An 18,298-nucleotide genomic window follows, 5' to 3' on the forward strand; every position below is an offset into this window, starting at 1 on the left:
AGATTGATGGTCTTAAGCTGAAAGGGATGAGAAACCAGGCTTGAGAATCATGAAGTCCTTAGGGCCAAGGGTCTCAGACACTCCAGGTTCTGGGCTGTCACACTGCCTAGGGTGAAGGGCCGAGGAGTCTTGATACCGATGCTTGTCTGCTAGCCCCAGACAAGGTCTGAGGAACCCCAACTTCCTAGGAACCCTGATACCTAGACTTGCCGGGAAGCTGCAAAACCAGCTTCAGCCAGCAGCTGAAGAATTTGACTTCCCAAGCCTACACAATATTCACAGGGTAACATCTGTAGACCAAAGGGTCTGCAGACTCAAGGCCTACAGCACCCCAGGGTGCCACCAGCCACGATCCCACCTACCTACTGTTGTTGCTTACATGAAGGGAGCTGAAAACTGCCCAAAGACCAGGGTTTGAAAAGTTGCTTCTTGTCTACCCTGACTTCTGTCTAGGTCTCAGACAGCTGATTGACAACAATCTCAACCTTTTCTTCCCCCCACTGCCTCTTGCAGGGCTGAATTCTTGTGGGAACAGGGAAAGGGATCCTTTCCCATTGCAGGAAAGGGGTGTGGTGACCACAGCTGAGACCTTGGAAAGAAAGGGCTGTGTGCTCAGTAAAGAGCCCAGTCCCTGCCAGCTCAGGTAGGGAGGTGCTGGCTACCCAGAGGTCAGTGCCATCGCCACAAGACCAGGCCTGACTTAGGAGGCTGCCACTCGAATGCACTTTGTTGTCTGTGTCTATGTCCACACCAACCTCTCTGAGGATTCAGTGAAAGTCTTCCCTGGCATCCAGTGGATGTCTTTGTCTTAGCTGTTCTCTGGAAAGCCAAGGGTTCCTGTCTTGTCTGTGTCAAAGAAGTCTAATGAGGACAGGACTCTTGTGGGTGGGCTGCAGGACCTGGGGAAGCTCTGCTGGGCCCAGGAGTCTTTCTGTGTTAGACTGATGGCTCTCACCCTCTCTTCTGGATTATTCTTTCTGCAGAGAAAACTCTTGAGAACCTAAATATTGCTCCCTTCCATTCTCCCTCTGCCTCCTCTCCTCTCCCTTGGCTTCTTCTCTTTTTCTGTGTGTGTGCATGTGATGGTGCACATGCATGTAGAGAGGCCAGAGAAGGATGTCAGGCATCTTCCACAGCTGCTCTCCACTTCATTTTTTGAGACAGGGTCTCTCACTCAACCTGGAGGTTGACTATTCGGCTGGTTAGCTGTCCAGCAGGCCCCAGGGCCCCCATCTCTGCCTCCTCAGCCATGGGGTTACAGGTACATCCAGCTTTTTTTAAATGTTAGTACTGGGAATTGAACTATGAAATTTTCAGGTAACTGGATGGATTTGAAAAGAATTATATTGAGGTGACCCAGACTCAGGAATCACAAACAAAATCTGCAGCTCTTTCCAGAGGAGATGTAAGCCCACAGTGAGCTAAGGTTGACTCAAAGCCATCGCAGAACTAAGAAGTCTGTTCGTGGGTTTTGTCCATCTTCCCTGCCTTTTCCCTCCCTTCCTCCCTTTCCTCTCTTCTCCTTTGTTTAACAAAATCTGGCTTCCTCTTTAGTACACATTCCACCTCAGAGGTCTGAGGTGCTGGACACCTGTTGCTTTGTGGTCCCACAAGGGCATGTGCAGAGCTGGTCCCTGGAAAAGTGCTGCCAGGACCCCTAGCATTCTGGGTCCCTGTGACCTCAGCTCTATTTCAGAGGCTGTCATGGGCAAGGGGCATAGGAAAGAATAGCCAGCTTGTGAACCATGAAAAGGGGGTGAGAGTCCAGAGACTGTGGCACTCCCTGCCTAGCAGAGTCAACTTGTTGCTCATCTTGAGCCAATCCAGATCAGTAAATGTTTCACAAGGGACAGCTGCCCTTGTAAAGACTCCTTTTTAAAAGACTCCTGGAGCTCGCAGTTGGACAAAGGTTCTTCACGTGGTTAAGGAAGTCGGCTCAGAAGTTGGGTGCTTCCAAAGCTAACACAAGTCTAGAGAGCAAGGCATGCCTCAAAAGAAGTGTGTGTGTGTGTATCTCTATATATGTACGCACACAAACACACATGATTACTGTAAACTAAAGTTCCCAGAAAAAAGTGGCATCTGCATGAAACATTCTACCAGACTGATTTGTTAGCTCTTTTTGGGGCTGGAAGAGGGTTCAGCAGGTAAGAGCACTTGCTGTTCCTGCAGAGGATGCAAATTTGATTCCAGCATCCATGTCTGGAAGCTCTCAACTGCTAGTAAACTCCAGATCCAGGGGCTATGACACCCACTTCTGGCCTTTGTGGCACCTGCCCTCAGGTACACACACACACACACACACACACACACACACGCGCGCGCACGCACACACAGACACTCACACACGCACGCACGCACACGCACATAAAATAAGTCTTAAAAAGACTTCAGCGACTGTGGACAGCTGGATTTGGATGTGCCTTGCCATTCAATTTCAGTAATAACAAACATTCATTTCCCCTGAAGTCAGGCTTCCTAACTACTGTCTTTCTGTCCTGGCTCAGAAGCAGCAGTTACCTAGCACTTCTTCCTCTTGACCGGGTCACTTTGGTGACCCAGCGATGACTTTGCTCAGACTCAGCAGGAGGAAATGTTCTTATACTGTCATTGCATCCATTGTGGGGTGACATCAATTTCATGCCTGTTCTTCTCTGACAGTGGCTCTCTGGGGCTGGGTTTGTTCCAGGAGTCTCATAGTCACTCCCCACAGATGAGATCGGCAGTGGGTGACAGCAAAGGCTGATCTCCTGAGGCCTTTGATGATGGGAAGAACCGGATGCATAATAGAGCCATACTTAGGGTGACCACGCACGACCAGAAAATGGATGTGCCGGGACTATGGAGATGGATGGCTCAGTCAGTGAAGCTCCTGGTACAAAATGACAAGGACCTGAGAACCATCTTCAAACCCAGGTTAAAAATAATAAATAACTGGGCATGGTGACATATGCTTATGATTCCATTGTTGGAGAGGTGGAGACAACAGGATCTCGGGGGCTTGTTGGCCAGTCAGCCTCCCTAAATGGACAAGTTCCAGGTAAAGTGAGAGACATTATCTCAAAAGACAAGGTGGATAGAAAGGCACCTGAAGTTGACTTCTGGTTTTCACATGCACGCGCACCCATGTGCACTAGCATACACACAAACAGGCCTACACCCATACACAGAAACATGCATGGAGTAAGTCTTGGCGATAGAGAGGCAGGCAGAACAGTCAGGAGTCTAGGCACATTTCTCTGCTGTGGTTAGTACCTGGTGTTCCTAACCTGGGTGACGGGGAGGACGGCTCAGCTGATAAAATGCTTGTTTTGTGAGCACGAGGAGCTGCGTTTGATTTCCAGATCCCGTGAGAAGAAAAGCCAGGTTCACAGAGCTAGGAAGGTGGAGTTAAATGAATTTCCAGACCACTTGGCCAGCCAGCCTAGCCTATCTGGTGAGTTCCTGTTCAGTCAGAGACCGAGTCTCAAAAATCAAGGTAGAATAGACCCACACCTCCAGAGAGGAGCATTAGACCCACACCAGCAACTTCACCCACCCATGTATCCCATCTTCTTTTTTGTGTCCCTTTCCATATCCATCCAATGGGTCAAGAGTTCAATCCATGCCACCAATCCCATCTAACACAGTGGAGTACCCTTCCCCCATGCCTAGGTGGGGAGCCTACACCCACTCCTGCCAATTCCATCTATTCCAGTTGCACACACTTGGTCCCTTCTCAAGGCAAACACTACACACACACACACACACACACACACACACACACACACACACACACACACACACACTATTAACTTGAGGATCATCACTACCCCAGAGAAGGGCACTAGGTTCACACCAATAACTCTACCTACTCCCCAAACTTACCCAAGGACCATGTGTCCCATATCTGCCTTCTGATCCCTCCCTCTTCTTTAAGTGGACAATTCCAGATTCATATCACCAACTCCACCAACACTCCTTACCTAAGTCCTTAGCGCCCCACTCCCTGACTGCTGAAGATTGACTTTGAGTATCCACTTCTATATCTACAAAAGGTTTGCTCCTGGACTTATAAACCTCACTTAGCTCAACTGAGCCAGGACTATTTATGAAACTCCATTTGAGTATCAACTGAATAGCCTAAAGATCAGATATAGCTGGTCAACCACCTGGTAAGTTGAGGTCACAGGAAACAGGGTTCTAAACAGCTATTCAACAAAAGAGAGGCAGGATCTCCAGACCAAGAAACAGTATCAACAGCCTCATTCCAGATGCCTATAACCAACTGCAAATACATAAACATGAATAATCAAAACAATGTCTCCACCAAAAATTTGTACTCCCATAGTTGTTCCCAAACAAATGTACTTAGGTAACTTACAAGACAAAGATTTCTATTTCTATTTCTATTTTATTTTATTTTATTTTGAGACAGGATCTCTCCATGTACATCTCTGAATGTCCTGGAGCTGGCTGTGTTGGCCAAGCTGGTCTCAAACTCACAGAGATCTGCCTGCCTCTGCCACCCGAGTGCTGGGATTAAGGCAGGAACCACCCACCATGCCCAGCCAAGACAAAGATTTCGAAAGAGTAATAACAAACACAATTGGAGAACTCAGTAAAGATATGAATAAATGCTAGAATGAAGACTGCAGAAATATGGGCACTTGAATAAAACAGCAAAAATAATTCAAGATATGAAAATAGAATTGAATAAAGAGAAGAAAAAATCCAAAATAAAATAAAACTGGTAATGGCAGCATACAGGTCAAAGGCACAGAAAATATTTTCAACAAAATTATAGAAGAAAACTTCTCTAATCTAAGGGAAGAGTTGCTTATCAAGAGATCCAAGAGGCATACAGAGCATCAGATAGAGAGGATCCCGAAAGAAACTCCCCATGTTGTATAACAGTCAAAGCACTAAATGTAGAGAACAGAGAAAGGCAATTGAAAGCAGCAAGAGAGGAAGACCAAGTCCTATACAAAGGAAGGTCTATCAGAATAACAGATTTTCCAGTGGAGACCACAAAAGTCAGAGGAATTGGACTGATAATCTACAAGTTATGAAAGATCATATATATCAGCCCAGACTACTATACTGTACAAAACCGTCAATCATATTTGAGAAGGAAAGGAAAAATTCCCATGACAAAAACAGGTTAAAGGAATTTATGGCCATTAAACCAGCTCTACAGAAGACACCGGGAGGGATTCTTGGGACTGAAAAGACGGTAAAACACACTTGAGACAACACAGGAATGAATAAGCAGTTCCAGAACACTGAATCAGAAGGGGTCGAATGAAATACCACAAAAGCAAATGACACACATTTTCAATCATAACTCTGAATATTAATGGCACCAATTCCACAGTAAAGAGATGTTTGTCTAACTAACAAATTGGATCAGAAAGCAGGGTCTATCTTTGTGCTGCCTCCAAGAAACATACCTCATAGTTGAGAGTCACAGTCCTTGATATGCACACATATGCACATCGATCCCCGACAAGCACACCTCACATACATGGACATATGCACATATATAAACAAACACACACACAAAATGAAATTAATTCCTGTTTTGAAACTGTGTATGTTTATCCCTTGGTTTCAACGAGTGCTTGGTTCGAGGAACCCATGAGCCCCCACATCTGTAGATGTTCAAGTACCGGGGCTGGGAAAGGGCTCATGGGTAAGGCTCTCCTCTCACAGGTATGAGGACATGAGTTTGAATCTCCAGAATTCATTTAAAACCAAGCCCTGGTTCTTCCCTCCTGAAGTAAGAAAGTGTTAAACTTTTTGAAAAATTTCAGAAACCTACAGTTATGAGACCTTGGATAGTTTAAAGAGACTTTGGAATTTTAGAGAGACTTTGGAACTTGACAGAGATTTTGCATATTTTCGAGAGCCTTTGGGTGTTTTAGAGACCTAGGACATGCTTTTAAGGGGTCAGAGACCAGAGAATTCCCAGAAGCTCAGGCCAGCTGGCCACGTTGACACAATGCTAAACAGCAAGACACCCTTCCCCAACAATGTGCAAAGTGAGAACCAAAACCTACACACACACACACACACACACACACACACACACACCCCATATACCCAGATGTACACCAAGGATAAAAAGCTAAAGATGGTGTAGTATGATCACACACCACTTAGCAATGGCACAATGTTTTGAGAAGTGGATCTTTGGTGACTTTGCGTGACCATCACGGGGGGAATTTACATAATCTACAATAGCTACGACACCACTGAGTGATATGCTGTTGTGGGACCGTCCTTATGTGGTCTTTTGTTGACTAAAAATCTCATTATGCAGCCCATGACTACGTGCCACACAAGAATATTTACTTGTACAAAGTAGAATACATATTAAAATGTGAAAATAACCCCAAACTGTGGTTATATTTTATTTGTGCATTAATAAATAAAGCTTGCCAGGAGATCAGGGGGAAAAGGCCTGCCATTTTAAGTAAACAAAGAAGTCAGGCAGCACACGCCCTTAATCCTATCACTTAACAGGCAGGATCTCTGTGTGTTCAAAGCCACACTAGGGAACACAGCCAAGTGTGGTGACACATGCCTTTAATCCCAGTACCAACCATAGAGGCCTGGAGGTCTGTACAGACAGACAGAAAGTGACAGAGCTGTGTAGGAAGAAGAAATGAGGTTGCTGGGCTAAGAGCCAATCAGAGGGTGGAACAGCAAGGCAATAAAGGCGTGGGCAGACAGGAAGTAACTTGCATTTGGAAGCTGCAGAGTTGGTGAGGTGAGGTTGGCTGGTGGCTTTCCCTATTTCCCTGATTTAAGGTTTTCACCCCTATATTTGGCTCCATGTTTCTTATTTAATAAGACCATTTAGAAATTCTTTTACACCAAACTAGCAATACCTTAATTGTCCATCATCAATAGAAATGATAAGCAAATAGACGATGAAATAGTATAAATTGACAAAAATGAACACATTAAAGATACTTATGTATACTATGAGTATTAGATTTTCAAACTATAATATTAAGAAAAACGAAGTCAGACACAATAGCGTGACACTGTAATTATATTATTCAAAGTTCAAACACTGTAAATTGATTTATGATATTAGTGGTTGTATTCAGCTTTTTTTTTTTTGATGCTGTGACCAAAGATCTGATAAGATGTCATTTAAAGCAGGGAGGGGTTTATTCTGGCTTCCAGTTCGACAGGGACCTTCCAGCCTCTCGGGGAAGGCATGGAGGCAGCAGCAACATGCAGGTTAGTCCCACTGCACTCACAGCCAGGAAGCTGAGCGTGAACAGGAAGTGGGGTTGGGCTAGAAAGCCTCAAGTCCTGCTTCTGGTGACCTAGTTCCTCCAATGACACTCCACCTCTTAAACATTCTACCGCCTTCCCAGACAGTGCTAACGGCTGGGAACCAGGTGTTTAAACACTGTGAGGGATCCTGCACACTGAAACCGCAGCCGTGGGGCACTGCATCATTCAGCATGTCAGTCCATGCTAGCCTGCATATGGGCAATACAAGTCTCCTAAGCTTATCATACTTGGTGACGCTGCACCCACCTTAGAAGGGGTTACCCTTTGTGTGGTGCACATAGTGATGAGATAACCCATGATGCATTTCTCACCACCCATTTCCTTCATTACACTGTACTGACTGTATTTGCATATAAGATATGGTCATTTGAATGTCCTTAGTTCCTTTGGAGTTGGGAGCCAGAGTCTAGGAGCCAGAGTCTAAGTGCTTCCGTTCTGCTTCTCACTTTCATGGTGCCTGTTTCTGGTAGTCTAGAGAGGACACAGTGCGAGAACCGGGAAGGTTGTGCTAAACAAGAGGGTGTTAGATAACACTGTGGAAAGACATTGTTTTCTGTTCAGCTGCTACAGCAAGCCCCATAGTCCAGACCAAAGCAGACTGGAGTGACTTGTGCCAGGTACCACATTAACGTAATTCAGTTTTGAATTCATTTTCATACTTTTCAAAAACACACAAGGAATTCAAGGCCAACAATAGAAATAGATGCCAGAGCAAGCTGAGACGACATGCGTCTTGGATTTCCATTACTGTGATAATACACCATTACCAAAAGCAGCTTGGGAAGGAAAGGGTCCATTTTATCTTGCACTTCCACATCTTAGTCCATCACTGAAGGAAGCAGGGCAGGAACTCACGGCAGGGACCTGGGGGCAGGAACTGAAGCGGAAGTCATGGAAAAACACTGCTTACCGGCTTGTTCCTCATGGATTTCTCAGCTGGTTTCTTACAGCACCCGGGACCACCAGCTCAGAGGTGGTAGTGCCCACAGTGAGCTGTGGTCTCCCACATCTCTGCTGTGGGATGGTCTGTATGTCAAATGTGTTGCTGATTGGTCAATAAATAAATCACTGATTGGTCAGTGGCCAGGCAGGAAGTATAGGCGGGACTAACAGAGAGGAGAATTGAGAGAACAGGAAGCTGGGTGAGAGAGACACTGCCAGCCGCCATGATGAGAAACAGCATCTGAAGATGCCGGTAAGCCACGAGCCATGTGGCAAGGTATAGATTAATGGAAATGGATTAATTTAAGCTGAAAGAACAGTTAGCAAGAAGCCTGCCACGGCCATACAGTTTGTAATCAATATAAGTCTCTGTGTTTACTTGGTCGGGTTTGAGCGGCTGTGGGCCAGGCAGGGAAACTCTAGCTACACATCTCCAGTCAAGAAAAGGTACCACAGGCTTGCCCACAGGCCAGTCTGGATGGGGCATTTTCTCAATTGAGGTTTCTTCTTCTAAAAGGATTCTAGCTTGTTGTAAGTTGACATAAAACTAGTCGGCACAACACGATTTTAAAAAGTCCCCCTGCCTCCACCCACACAAAGAAAGTCACTTGCAGGCCTAGGGCTGTCACTGTTGACAGAGGGTTCCTGGGTGATTTAAATGCAGTCAAGTTGACAACAGAGATTAACTACCAAATCTACTAAAACCCAATCTCCAGAAAAAAAACAGGAAGAAATGTTTTTTAATGAAAACTATTTTACAAAAGGATATGTGTTTGGAGGGAAGAGAGAGAAAGAGAAAGAGAGAGACAGACAGAGAGACAGAGAGAGAGAGACAAAGAGACAGAGACAGAGAGACAGAGAGGCTTGTCTGCAGAACTACAGAACACCGGACTCAGAACTCTCCTGGCCCCATGGAGGAGTGCGTTGTGTGAGGGATAGTCACCAGGGCCAGAGATGAATTAGCTGTCAGATACCATGTGTTCTGATTGCTGTTCTGAGTGCTGCTCACTTCCTGAGGGAGGTAACTGTCTGCCTCTTCCCTGCAAAGAGGAAAGAAATGGGACTTTGCTACGCAGTCCCAGGCCCTCTGACTTGCTACTGCGAGTCCCGCCCGCCCGCCGACCAAAGCCACCCCGGGGGCCAGGACAAAGCTATTACCCTGCTGGCTTGTTCAGGTCAGTGTTCAGGGCAGAGGGGGGAGGTGGCTCTTCAGGGGCACTCTGGTGAGAACAAGAGACTTGAGGAACTTTGCTTATCTGGGTCCTGGGCCCCAGCTTCCAATATCTGCACACACCAGACCCAGCAGGCAAGAGCTGAGCCTCAAGGCCTTACTCACCCCAGACAGGGGAGTGTTTCCTAGTACCTCAACAGCCTTCTTCTTTTGGAGCCAGAAAAAGTAACCACTGGGCAAGAAAAAGGGCGAGAGACAGGTCAGTGAAAGAGTGGGGGTGTGTCCTTAGGGGCAACAAAGCAAGAGGAGCCACTCACCCAATGCCAGCCACAGCCAGGAGCATCAGGATGCTGATGAGGATCACAAGCCACTTGTAGGACCGAGTGACACTGACTGGGGTGGGAGAGGAGGAGCCGGGTGTTTGGAGGCTGAGGCGAGGCACTTGAGGTTACAAAAGGGTGTGTCCCGGACAGATTTGCCCTTCAACAGAGTGCTTTCTGTGTCTGGGGCCGCCGCTGAGACTGCAGGACTAGGAAGCGGCAGGTAAAGGGTGCTGCAGCTGAGAGATGGGAGGGAGGCCTGAGGAGGAGTGGTGGGGGCTTGAGGTGGAGTCAGTGAGTGCTTGTCTGGTCAGCACAAGGACCTGAGTGCCATCCCCGGTGGGATGCAGAGCTGGGGAGGAGGTGTCAGGCAGATTCCTGAATCTCACTGGCTGCTGGCCTAGTGTATTTGGTGAATTTTAGGCTAATGAGAGACTGTGTCTCAAAAAGAAGACGGGGCATTAGGGAGGTGGTTCCCAAGCAAAATGCTCACCACTCAAGCCCAAAGGCTGGAGCTGAGGTACCCAGCAGCTAGGTAAAAGTCAAATGCAGTAGTGTGTGTGTGTGTGTGTGTGTGTGTGTGTGTGTGTGTGTGTGTGTGTGTGTGTGTGTGTGTGTGTGTTTGAAATCTCTTCATTCCTGTGGGGGGAGATGGATGAGAAGAGGATCCCCAAAACTGTGGGGCATCAGGCTTGGATGAGCAGTGGTGAACAAGAGAGTTTGTGTCTCTAAGAAGGTGGCAAGCAAGGACAGATGCTGGAGGCTGATCTCTGATTGCCATGCTCACACTGTGACACACATATCTCTACACAGACACACATGCACACACAGATGCAGACAGAGAGAGAGAGAGAGAGAGAGAGAGAGAGAGAGAGAGAGAGAGAGAGAGAGAGAAAGAGAGAGGGAGAGAGAGGGAGGGAGAGGGGGAGAGGAAGAGAGAGGAAGAGAGAGAGAGGAAGAGAGAGGGACAGAGAGAGAGAGAGGGAGAGAGAGAGGGAGAGAGGAAGAGAGAGACAGAGAGAGAGAGAGGGAGAGAGAGAGGGAGAGAGGAAGAGAGAGACAGAGAGAGAGAGAGGGAGAGAGAGAGGGAGAGAGAGGGGAAGAGAGGAAGAGAGAGTGAAAGAGAGAGGAAGGGAGAGTGAGAGAGAGAGGAAGAGAGAGGAGAGAGAGAGAGAGAGAGAGAGAGAGAGAGAGAGAGAGAGAGAGAGGCAGGCACTGGTGGACACTGGCGTGAAGTATAGCTACACACTGAAGAGTCATTCACCCAGGCTTAGCTGAGGCACAGGGAGGAAGGTCGGAGGAAGCTCCTGGCTTAGGGTTGTGGGGTCTCAGTGAGGACAGTTACTGAGGAGGACCCTGAAGGCAGAGCCAGTGGTATGGGATGGGAGTGTTCCAGGTATGCTGAATCTGAAGACCCAGAAGCAGTGGCTCTCAGCCTCTAAAGCCAGGCAAAAGGACATTAAAAAATCCTCAAAGGTTCTCTTGTCCTTCACCCAACAAGAAAGGAAAATCCAGGAACATTCTAGCTAGGATAGAAAAGAATAACGGACAGAGATGGAAAACCCAGGGGTGGAGGGTTTGGGAAAGGAAGGATGAATGGGGTATAGTCCAGTGAGTGGGGTAAAGGCCACTGACCTACACAGAAGGTGGGGTCATTGCAGGACAGGAAGTGCGTCTGGCAGTCAGCGCATACAGCGACTTCCACTGGGGACAGGAGGTCTGTGGGAGTGGTGGACAGGAGCCTCAGACATGGCGGGACCTCTCGTCCCTTCCTCCAGCTCAGCCCTGGGTATACTCACCACAGGAGTCATTGCAGGCTGTCCAGGAAAGTGAGATGGTGGAGAAACTGAGGCACTAGAGAGGCAGACAGAGCTGGGAGTGGTGGGGAGTGGGAGCAGGACATGGGACTAGGAGACTCCTGGAAGGAACCTAACCTGTGGGTAGGACAGAGCTCCTGGGGAGATCTTAGGAGGGACTGCCCTTTGGGTTCTATAGTCCGTGGTCGAAGGGTGATGGGTGGGGGTAGGGACAGCCCCATCTCCTACCCCTCTGCTTTAGCTCCTGGGACCTCTCTTTCAGCTTCTCAGACAGAAGACCCTTCTGAACATTGATCTCTTCCAGAAGTGCTGACTTATCTGGGTGTAGCAGAAAGGAATGAAACTCACTGACATGAAATTAGTCTTTTGTCCACGTGTGCACATGTGTACGGGTACACATGCATGTGAGTGTGGAAGCTGGCAGTCACCCTGGAGTGTTTCTCTTCAGGAACCACCCACCTTATTTTTGAGACAGGGTCTCTTATTGGCTTGGAACTCTATTCTGGCTGTCAAGTGAGCCCAAGCGATCCTCCTGCCTCTGCCTCCTTGGCATTGGGCTGACAGGCACAACCACTGTACATTTTTTTTTTAAATGTGGGTTCTGGGAATTGAATTCAGGTCTTTGTGCTTAAAGGCAAACCTTTTAATGATTGAGCCTTCTCTCTGGTTTTATTTAAAAAAATGTGTGAGTGTATGTGTATGTGAGTGTATGTGTGTGTGAGTGTGTATATGTGTGTGTGAGTGTGTGTGAGTGTATGTATGTCTACGTGTATGTGTGAGTGTATATGAGTGTATGTGTGTGTGTGTGTGTGTGTGTGTGTGTGTGTGTGTGTAGATGAGAGAGAGGCATATGAGTATATATCTGTCTGTGTGTTCCTCTGAGTGCAGGTGTGCGTGTCACAGCATGCGTGTGGATGCCAGAGGACACCTTGGATGACAGTCCTCACTGGTGTCTTATTTCCTGAGGCAGGGGTTCTCATGGTTTGCTGCTGTGCATATGCAGCCAGCTGACCCAGGAGCTTCTGTCTCGACCTCCTGTCTCCCTTTAGGAGCACCAGGATTGCAGATATGTGCTACCGCACCCAGCTTTCCCAGGCTGGGTCCTGGGGATCCGAACTCAGACTCTCACGCTTGTGGGTTAGCGATGTATCTACTGAACCATCTCCCCAGTCTCCCTGGACCCTCAGACTCGGTCTCATGTATCCCAGACTTATCACTATGCAGCAAGATGGTCTTGAACTTATGGTCCTCTTGTCTTCATCTTCTAAGTGCTAGAATTATAGGGCTGGACCACCATAGAAGACACAGTGACACAATGTGCTCTTCAAGAAAGCTTCCCTGCCCACTACCACAATAGCCTCCCGGGAATGCTATTTAGGTCAGGTCTTGGTAACCCAACTCAATCCCTGGGGTCCTGGACATTTGTTCTCCTTACCATCCCTCAGCTTCTTAATGGCTTGGTCTACATGGGTGAAGAAAGTAGCTGTTTCCTCTTCCAAATGGTCTTGAGCTGGGAATGGGACACGGGACAGAGGGATGTTGGGAACAGGATCAGGTCAGGTGAAAGGGATGCTCCCACCCCTGCCCAGCTGTGCCTCACCAAGATACCAGGGCATGAGTAAGGTGTTATCCTCCAGGAAAAAGGAGTGTAGGCTTTGTGAGAGCTCTGTGGGTGGCCCTGGGCTGCCCCAGAGCACCTGCAGGTCGTAGTCCAGCAGGGTGGGCAGCTCTGGCCAGCATCGGAGGCAGCTCTTCCCACTGGTCACTGGCAGGAGGCATATCAGCAAGACACGAAGCATCTTCTGGAGTCTTTCCCATGTATTCACAGTCCCGTGTGGAACATGGTGGTTGTCCTGGGAACGGCAGAACAAAGGGAAATTCCATGGCCACAGCAAGGGTCATCTGAAGTGAACCCAGGCTGAGGCATCAGCCAGCAGGGAGGGAGAACAGAGACTGAGGAAAGTAATATCAACATCAACACATGAAAGAAGCCAGTTGGCCGTGAATGGTCTGAGCTTCCAGGTTGTGAGGAGGGACATGGGGATGTATTGTCTATTTGGGTAAAAACTTGAGGGGAGTTATTATGGCATTGTCATACAGACAAGCAGACAAATGGCAGTGTGGCCAGTCTCAGGCCCAGGAGGAGGAGTGTCCTAGAGGAAGGGGGAAGGTTTCACAGCACAATGGGAGGGATTTCTGGGGCACAAATGTATGGCTATGGGAATACAAGGGAGGTGAAGAGGAGGGTCACATGGAGGTGAGGTACAGTCACTAAAGGGGTAGGATGTGTGGCCTCCGGCGTCTCCCACCCCTGCACTGGTATTCTGGAGTCCGGCAACCTGATCTGGAAACTTCCTTGGGCAAGTGAGAACGGCTCCTACCATTCTGGGATCTGGACACTAGAAGAGTCTGTTTATAGACTCATGGGCAGGCTCTCAGTAGCGGGCTTGCCAAATGCTCTACAGCAACTGTCAGGAGAGGCATTGCCTGACCAGCCTGTCACCTCAAATATACCAGGGAGAGAAAGACGGAAAACGCTTCCTCATTAGAGCTACATGTAACACGCTTGAGAAAAGCTCATGCCATGGAAACGAGAGAGTGCTGTAGAAATGACCTAAAAGGTAGCAAGCCCCATAACCCAGTGCTTTTTGATGGCATGCCTTCTACCCAGCTCACTAGCCCACTCACATTATCATGAGTGCTTTCCTTTTCTTAACTAATTGCCTCTAGTTCTGTTTTTACACATGTATTCCTGATGCAGTCCTTTGCCCTGGGACACAAGAACATGGACTTCAGTGGGTGGTCTTCAAACCAAGGTCCATCCCTATAAACACCAAGTAAGCCTTAATCTCTTGCCTCAGAATGGGCCACTGGTGTTTGGCAGGGAGGATTCTCTGATGATTCCTGTGTTAACGTGAACATGAGGATGATGTTTCCAATATATGAACTCCGAGAGGCACATTCAAAACAGGAATTCTCCACTCAAATTCTGATGTCATGTCTGTCTCACATTCTCAGTGCTGTCTGTCTCTTGGAAGTTCTCCACTAAAGCAAATCAGATTGATAGCTGGGTCGTCTTCGTCCGCGTTGGCATTTGAACCCCTTCTACTTTCCCTCTGTGCCAACTGTTTGTCTCATCGTGGAAACAAAGCACCGGGCAAAAACAGCCTATGGGAGAAAGGGTCCATGCTGGCTCACAGTTGGAGAGGACACCGTCCCTCATGGTGGGGATGGCATGGTGGCAAGAGCTTGAGGCAGCTGTCCCATTGTCTCCACATCCAGGAAGCAGAATGTTGGTGCTGGACTCTCTTAAGTCAATCCAGGACTCCAGCTCATTGACTGGTGCTGCCCACCATCAAGGTGGGTCTTCCCACCTCAATGAACCTGATAAAGAAAGTCCCTCACAGACATGCTCAGAGGCTTGTTTCCATGGTAACTCCCCCCAAGTACAGATTCCCTCATGCACGAGTCCTCAGTTGTTGAGCAACTGCTGGGAGCCATGTGGCCTAGTTTTGGACCAGTCTGTGAGTGCTTGTCCAACAGGTCTCCAGATGAGGCAAAAGACCACGGGGACAGTCTCACTCGGCAAGGACCAGTGGACTTCGGGACAGTGCAGAATACTGCTGGGACTGCATTGCCTGCATGCTATCTTCTCTCTTAACATTGATGATTCTCTTGGTGGTTTTAGTGTCTTGTCAATCATGCACGGGATAGATGTGATCACTCTGGAAACCCCATTTTTTTCCTCAAATATTTTCCCTTACAATTGTTTGGGAGGTGATGCTTCTCAGGTTTCTTGTCTGGGGATGCCTGCTGTCACTTCAGATCCTGGGAGCTGTTCTGATTCAGTGCTGACAGGATCAGAGGTAGCTCACCCCTATCTCTGTAAAGATGTTTTGAATGAGATTGTTGCTCCTGAAAATGTGTGCCTATGTGAATCACCTTTTAGTTTTGTAAAGACTTTTAGTTTTGGCTCGATATTTGGCCAAGATAGCAAAATGGTAAGTACTGTTCTGGTTTGAAGATGTTTTGATGTAACAGTTGGGAGAAAACATACTTGTTTTTGCCAGAGGTTAGCGTTGGAGGATGAGAAAAACATGCTTGTTTTTGAATTATAAATAAAGACAGCTGGAGCTATTTGGGGCCGGCCACTTGTGTGAAACTCATCTGGTGGTCTGACAATTCATTTCTTCACACCGATGCCTCTCCCCCATCTCAGGACCTGAACCTAGGCTGGGCAGGACCACGGCAAGCAACAGTTGCTAGAATTCAGTGGTTTGCAACAACATTTATTTATTATTATTTCCTAGTGTCTAAAAGTTTGAGTCTGGTTTAGCTGGGCTCTCTGCCCAAAGGATCTCACTAGGCTAAATTTACCAAGCCATCTGGAAGACCTGTAATTATGTCAGATAATCAACTTTTGACTCCACTATCACGGCTTCCATCCATGTATGATTAGATTTATTACTTTGGGTCTTTGTGCAGGGCAGCAGCATCACGGTGAAGTACATGTCATGGTGGAGGAGCAACATCCTCACTTCACGAAGGCCAGGAAGAAAGAGAAAGCAAAGGGGTAGAGTTCCAAAAAGACTAGAGTTCCATAATCTTCAGTGGAAATTCATGGTAGCTCAACTTTCTCCCACTAGGTCCTGTTTCTCAAAGGTACTAGCGCCTTCCCAAACTGTCTCCTGATGAAGGGCTGAGGCTTTGTTTGACACTGGCCTTTTGGGACCCTTTCCCAACTCTGGCAGTAGTTGAAGGGGGCTGTGGCTGTTGGACTGGAGAGAGGGGTCCTCTCAGCAGCTAGAGATACTCTCAGTTTCCTGCCTATGGGTCCTTCCGTAGTCTTTTATATTCATTGAACTTATCCCTTCAGGAAGGGATACGTTTCTTTAAAAAGGCCTGCCGAGGACAATCTCTGCTTTGGTTAACTCAAAGTTATTTTGATTTTAAATCTTGGCCATGTCTACAGAATCCCTCATCTTCGTATAGCATAGATCTTAATCCCATGTAAACGCATCACGCAGTGTGACCTCACACCTGAGTATTTGCTGATGGTCCTATCCGGATGGGGTGCTTTCAGATTCTTGTTGTCTTGATCAAAGAATTCAAATTCTTTGAAAAAAATAATGCAAATTATCAAGGTGTTTGATAAGTATAGGGAAGGTGTGGAGATGATATGCAGCAAGGGAGCGGTAGGCCCTGAGTGAGGTTTGTGCGATAGCCCCGGGTTACTTGACCTGTTTCCCCTTAAAAATGTCATCAATTAGCTTTATTAGTTAAAGTAGAAATAATATCTATTAATAAAGTTATTTTTTTAAAATAAACTTTAGTTCCTTTATGGCTCCTGGAGGAGGAGAAGCGGTTGCTAGGGGCAACAGTGTTTTTTTTTTTCCTCTGATAAACTCCTTTACAGGCTTTGGTTATACATTCACTATGTATGCTTTTGATTTTAATCATATGCATGCCCAATCATGCATAGGCATAGGATGTTAAAGAGGGGATTATACCTAAAAGTTCATTCTGGGGACACAAGTTACTTTCCTGCCTGTGCAGGCTGGATCAGCTCACTGCTTCTAGTTCCAGATTTTGTTTCAGGACGTGTTTGAACACAGAAGGGGAGTTGCTAGAAAGATATTAGGATAGAGAGAACTGGTTGCTTTGTTTGGAAAGGATTTTGCATATAACTAAGAATAAGTGGGGACCCTGGGTTGCCAAACTTCAAGACAATTATACAGCATTTGTATCCAAGGGGTCAGGAACCTTGAAACCATCTGAGAATTCTGTAAATCATGGTTTTGACTCCCAAATACCTGCTCTCTGGGCATGGAACAATATCAGCAGCTCCTCTACCACTGTGTTAGGAAATTGTGCCTCCCACAGCCTTTTATCGTGAAGCTAAGCCTTTTATCGTGAGGCATAGCTACAATGGAGTCCTGACTCTAGTGACACAGTGTTACTCTAGTTTCCATAGACTGTGAGAAATCCTCCACAAGAATTCCCCACTTTAGAGGAGGGGACAGGAGAGACGAACAGAGGAGTGAGTATGTTTAAGGTACATGATACACATGCATGCAAATGTCTTAACAAACCCATTGTACAAGGACCATATACTAATAAAAATAAAAGAACTTTCCACTTTAGACACCAGCTTTAAGAGCTCTGCAATTTTCCCTGCCACTTTCTCCTCTCACAAGTCACTCAACAGTATGTAGTTCCTATTCTACCCTCAGATCTGATTCGCTAGCATAGATTGCTGAACTCCAGAAAGCAGTCTGTCATTCTGTTTCTATGGCAACGGATAGGCATCAGGGCCAGTCAAGTGAAGAGGCACATAATAGGGACAAAGTATTGGAGGGTCCCAAACATAAAGCCCCATGTCCTGAGGGTGCATTTCGATTATGTGTTAATGTAGACCACTACCTAGGAAGTTCACTGGAACTTGGTGTTCAGTCTTCCCCAGAGGCTTCATTGTGTTGGTATGACTGATTAAAGAAGGTATGACTGACTGAAAAAAGTATGATTGACTGAAGAAAGTATGAGTGATTGAAGCTGGTACGACTGATTGACATGGTTGAACTCAATCTCCAGCCTCAACCTTGTTTTTTACTTAAATTTTTTCAGACAACATATTTCAACCATGATTTCCCCCTCCTCCAAGATCCTCCTCACCTTCCTACCCACCCAACTTTATAGTCTCTCTCTATCTGTCTCTCAACACAAACAAGAAAAAATAAATGTACAAAACCACA

The 18,298-nt window shown here is 47.0% G+C and overlaps 1 protein-coding gene across 1 annotated transcript; it reads right to left on the reverse strand.

Moving 5' to 3' along the window:
• Positions 1-9,135: 9,135 nt before the first annotated feature.
• Positions 9,136-14,936, reverse strand: Tex51 (testis expressed 51). Its single transcript, XM_052741431.1, has 7 exons — positions 13,147-14,936; positions 12,982-13,056; positions 11,775-11,864; positions 11,529-11,546; positions 11,361-11,448; positions 9,727-9,798; positions 9,136-9,641 (listed from the first exon to the last, which is right to left on the reverse strand). Exons 1-7 carry the CDS (start codon positions 13,343-13,345, stop codon positions 9,491-9,493), a joined length of 693 nt encoding a protein of 230 aa, XP_052597391.1. The 5' UTR covers positions 13,346-14,936; the 3' UTR covers positions 9,136-9,490.
• Between the last annotated feature and the right edge of the window lie 3,362 nt (positions 14,937-18,298).

The sequence above is a fragment of the Peromyscus californicus genome, unplaced genomic scaffold, assembly GCF_007827085.1.
Source record: "Peromyscus californicus insignis strain IS unplaced genomic scaffold, ASM782708v3 Scaffold_17__1_contigs__length_78620276, whole genome shotgun sequence".
Lineage (NCBI taxonomy): Eukaryota > Metazoa > Chordata > Mammalia > Rodentia > Cricetidae > Peromyscus > Peromyscus californicus.